Source organism: Neomonachus schauinslandi, chromosome 13 (assembly GCF_002201575.2).
Source record: "Neomonachus schauinslandi chromosome 13, ASM220157v2, whole genome shotgun sequence".
NCBI classification, from domain to species: domain Eukaryota; kingdom Metazoa; phylum Chordata; class Mammalia; order Carnivora; family Phocidae; genus Neomonachus; species Neomonachus schauinslandi.
Window position 1 is genome coordinate 51,277,593 of NC_058415.1, and position 4,731 is coordinate 51,282,323.

Sequence of the window (4,731 nt, forward strand, 5' to 3'; positions counted from 1 at the left end):
TAATTGGACAGCCGCACGTAGAAGAATGACACTGGACCATTTCCTTACACCATACACAGAGATAAGCTCAAAATGGACGAGAGACCTAAATGTGAGACAGGAATCCATCAAAATCTTAGAGGAGAACACAGCAACAATCTCATAGACCTCGGCTGCAGCAACTCTTGCTAGACACATCTCCAAAGGCAGGGAAACAAAAGCAAAAATGAACTATTGGGACTTCATCAAGTTAAAAAGCTTTTGCACGGCAAAGGAAACAGCAAAACCAAAGGCAACCTATGGGATAGAAGGAGATATTTGCAAATAACTTATCAGATAAAGGGCTAATATCCAAAATCTATAAAGAATTTATCAAACTCAGCACCCAAAATACCAAATAATCCAGTGAAGAAATCAGAAGACATGAATAGACATTTCTCGAAAGAAGACATACAAATGGCCAACAGACACATGAAAAAATGCTCCACATCACTCAGAATCAGGGAAATCCAAATCAAAACCTCAATGAGATACCACCTCACACCAGTCAGAATGGCTAAAATTAACAAGTCAGGAAATGGCAGATGTTGGCAAGGATGCAGAGAAAGGGGAACCCTCCTACACTGCTGGTGGGAATGCAAGCTGGTGCAGCCACTCTGGAAAACAGTATGGAGGTTCCTTAAAAAGTGAAAAATAGAGCTACCCTCTGGCTCAGCAATTGCATTACTAGGTATTTACCCCAAAGATACAAATATAGTGATCTGAAGGGGCACATACACCCCAATATTTATTGCAGCAATGCCCACAATAGCCAAACCGTAGAAAGAGCCCAAATGCCCAACGACAGATGAATGGATAAAGAAGATGTGGTGGTATATGTACACCATGGAATATTACTCAGCCATCAAAAAGGATGATAGCTTACCATTTACATCACCGGAGATGGAACTGGAGGGTATTATGCTAAGCAAAATAAGTCAATGAGAGAAAGACAATTATCGTATGGTTTTACTTATATGTGGAATATAAGAAACAGCACAGAGGACCATAGGGGAAAGGAGAGCAAACTGAATGGGAAGTCACAGAGAAGAAGGAAAACCATCAGAGACTCTTAACTATAGAAAATAAACTGAGGGTTGCTGGAGGTGGATGGAGTGATGGGGTAAATGGGGGATGGGCATTAAGTAGGGCATGGGATGTTATGAGCACTGGGTGTTATATGAAACTGATGAATTATTGAACTCTACATCTGAAACTAATGTACTATATGTTGGCTAATTAAATTTAAATTAAAAAAGGAAAAAACAAAGTAAAATAATTTAAATAAACCAATTATCAATGAAAATATCAAGTATTCAGAAATCTGCCCCAAAATATGCAAAACCTCTATAGGATAGACCAATGGAAAACACTAAAAAGTTCAGAAAGACAACACACCATTCATGGCTCTTAATTCACATCAGAAGAGGCAGAAAAACGGAGGGGATGGAATTTAAAATACAGTCACCTTTCCATGTAAAAACAAATGCAACTGGTCCTGCCACAAAAACCCCATCAAGGTTTCCAAATTATCCAGATGTTACCTTCCCGATCTCTGGCCATTCTTGGTTTTGTTTGTTTGCTTGCTTGTTTGGTTGGTTGATCTTCTAGTTGTAAAAACAGTTTCGGTTAGGGGCGCCTGGGTGGCTCAGTCGGTTAAACGTCTGCCTTCAGCTCAAGTCATGATCCCGGGGTCCTGGGATCAAGCCCCGCATCAGGCTCCCTGCTCGGTGGGAAGCCTGCTTCTCCCTCTCCAGCTCCCCTGCTTGTGACCCCTCTCTCTCTGTCAAATAAATAAAAATCTTTAAAAAAAAAAGTTTCGGTTGTCAAGAAGACAGAAGATAAAGAACAAGCTAACTTAGTATCTGCCTTCTTGGTTGGTGTGCTTTGGAAAGTGAATGTGTGATGGACGAGAGCTGAAGTCACGGACAATGCCTCATCCATTCTGCCCTTAGCAAGCCCTATCATGATGGAGTTCAAGCCATCTTGGGATGTTCTCTTATCCTTGAATTGAAATAGTTCTGGAGGCTGCAAGTCGAGATCAAAGTGTGGTGTCATCAGGGTTGGTTCCTCCTCAGGGCCGTGAGGGAGAATCTGTTCCACTCTCTCTCCCAACTTCTGGGGGTTTGGTGGCAATCTTTGGCATCTATTGGCTTGTACAAGCATCACCCCAATCTCTGCCTGTAGCCTCACATGGCGCTCTCCCTGTGTGTGCTTCAAATCATTCTTGTTTTCAAAAGATACCTAATGATCTAGAGAAATTGTATTATATATATGTATATAATATACATGACATATTATATTAAATTTAAAAATAGGCATACAAAACAATTGTATGATCCCAATTTTATAAAAATAACAATGTATGCATTTTTAAAAGATTAAAATGCAACAAAAACAGTGCTCATACATGATTCTTTTACATTTATGTTTTCTAAATTTTTCACTGAGAGCAAATACTACTTTTACAGTAGGACACGTAAACAAATGTAATAAATGAATAAAGTGTGGATAGAAATCCTTTAAGTAAGAGGCTCTGGTCCGTGTGAGAGATACAAAGAGATTTCCACTTCATAACAACAACCACACAATGAGCACTCGTTATGCACCATGTGATGCTCTAAGAGCTCTCTTTGTGTACCTCACAAAAGCCATATGAGGCCAATACTTTTTTATGCCCATTTCACAGATGCGGAAAGAGCTGGATAGTCAGCAGATCCAGGCTGGTTCAACGATCAAGGTAACATAATAATCTGTCTACTTGCTCACTTGTCTGTTTGAATTTGGTTTTTCTTTTCTTTTCTTTTTTCTTTTTTTTTTTAACGAAGAAGTTGAATGTTTTATTAAACTATCTTCCTGCAAGGCTGTTGCTTCATTGTATAAAAATAGCACCAGCAAGTGCAGTATATTGCAAAATTAAGGTAGTATTGTTCTTTATCTGGCACATTACAACTAACAAACTTTCTCTACTGCCAGTTATTTCCAATGGAAAGATTATTTAAGCATTTTGACCCCCATCCCGGGATAGATGTAAGCTTAAGGCTTAAGGTAACAATGTCATCCTTGAATTACATAATTTTTATAACTAGTTTTTAACCAAAGATAATTTCAGTATTCTGAATATTATAACTGGAGCATAAAAATCAGAGGGTGTTGCAAAACAGATGCATGTTGTGTTTTTCTGCAATCATTATAAAGTTAAGGGGTATTTTCTTCCATTAGCATTGTTGCAAGTAGTTTCTTTCTCCACTGGTATTGCTAAGAGTTGCTATTTTAAATCTCTGTGTACCACTAATTTAAGACAACTTTGCTAGATTAAGTTGTTTCATACTAGTTTATTTAGGGGTTCCATTTTCACTCCTCAATAGATTTTATGTATTTCTCATATGCTTCTTCACTCATTAATTCATCCAGTTCTGAAGGATTACTGAGTGCTCTCTTGATCAGCCAACCATCTTCATAACAAGATTTGTTGACAAGTCCTGGATTTTCTGCAAGAGCTTCATTAATTTCAGTTACTTCTCCTGATAGAGGAGAATAGAGTTCACCAGCAGCTTTCACACTTTCCAAAGCACCAAACTCATCTTGTTTGTTCAGTTTTGTCCCAACTTTAGGCAGACTACAGTAAACAACATCTCCCAGAGCTTCCTGTGCAAAATTGCTGATTCCCACTGTTCCAATACCATTTTCTGTTGTTATCCATTCATGTTTGTCTGTGAATTTACGCACGGAGAGCAGAGCGGAGCCCATGCGCAGTGTCCGGGCGGCGCCCGCCCTCAGCCCCCAGGACCGTGGCAGGCAGGGTGCGGCGGGCGCGGAGGCCAGGCGCAGACTGCAGGCCACAGCCCGCACGCTCCGCACCGCTCGCAGCGCCATGTTCACAGAGGTGCGGGGGTCCTGAATTTGGTTTTTCAAACACAGGTTGCTGCCAGCACAACTACATTCGTTTTGTTTGGTAATGGGGCAGAGGAAGAAACTAGTGGGTCAGTATCGTTATGTGTTAGTTTCCATGGGATCCAATAAGTACTTTGTTTGCATTTTTCACTTTTAACCTTAAAAAGCATTTTGTTTACTACTGCCCTGCTACCGTTTCGCCCTAAAAATCACAGTGGGCACGATCAAGCAGGAGTTTCAACTCCACTCCACTCTGTGGCCTCCCCAGCCCTTCCGGTGAAAGGAATCAGCAGGGGGGGAGAACGAACTGGCTCTAGTCCCGGCACGGGGGGTCCCATCCCCCTGTGGTCCAGCTGGGAGACCTTCTATATTTGCTCCATCTACAAAGTGAGCTATCTGTGTAGATCTCCACCAGCTCCTTTCGGAAAGCCACAGCTGGTGGGTGGTGGAGCTGAGCTCAACCTCTAGGTCTCAACTTTATTTTTTTTGTTTTTTTATTTATTTTTTTTTTTTAAAGATTTTATTATTTATTTGAGACAGAGAGAATGAGAGACAGAGAGCATGAGAGGGAGGAGGGTCAGAGGGAGAAGCAGACTCCCCGCCGAGCAGGGAGCCCGATGCGGGACTCGATCCCGGGACTCCAGGATCATGACCTGAGCCGAAGGCAGTCGCTTAACCAACAGAGCCACCCAGGCGCCCTAGGTCTCAACTTTAAATCAGACTAATATTTAAGGTTGTTCTTCCTTCTGGGAAGGACAGGGTCACAGTATTTCTCCTCATGCTGTCTTATAACAAGCTCTGTTCACCAGTTAGGATTTC

The 4,731-nt window shown here is 41.3% G+C and overlaps 1 protein-coding gene across 1 annotated transcript; it reads right to left on the minus strand.

Moving 5' to 3' along the window:
• Nucleotides 1-3,346: 3,346 nt before the first annotated feature.
• Nucleotides 3,347-3,912, minus strand: LOC110572638 (glycine cleavage system H protein, mitochondrial-like). The gene has a single exon (XM_021681038.1). The coding sequence runs from the start codon at nucleotides 3,892-3,894 to the stop codon at nucleotides 3,373-3,375; it is 522 nt and encodes a 173-aa protein (XP_021536713.1). The 5' UTR covers nucleotides 3,895-3,912; the 3' UTR covers nucleotides 3,347-3,372.
• Between the last annotated feature and the right edge of the window lie 819 nt (nucleotides 3,913-4,731).

Coding starts and splice junctions, on each gene's coding strand:
- LOC110572638 (XM_021681038.1), bottom strand. CDS start 3,894: ATGGCGCTGCGAGCGGTGCGGAGCGTGCGGGCTGTGGCCTGCAGTCTG.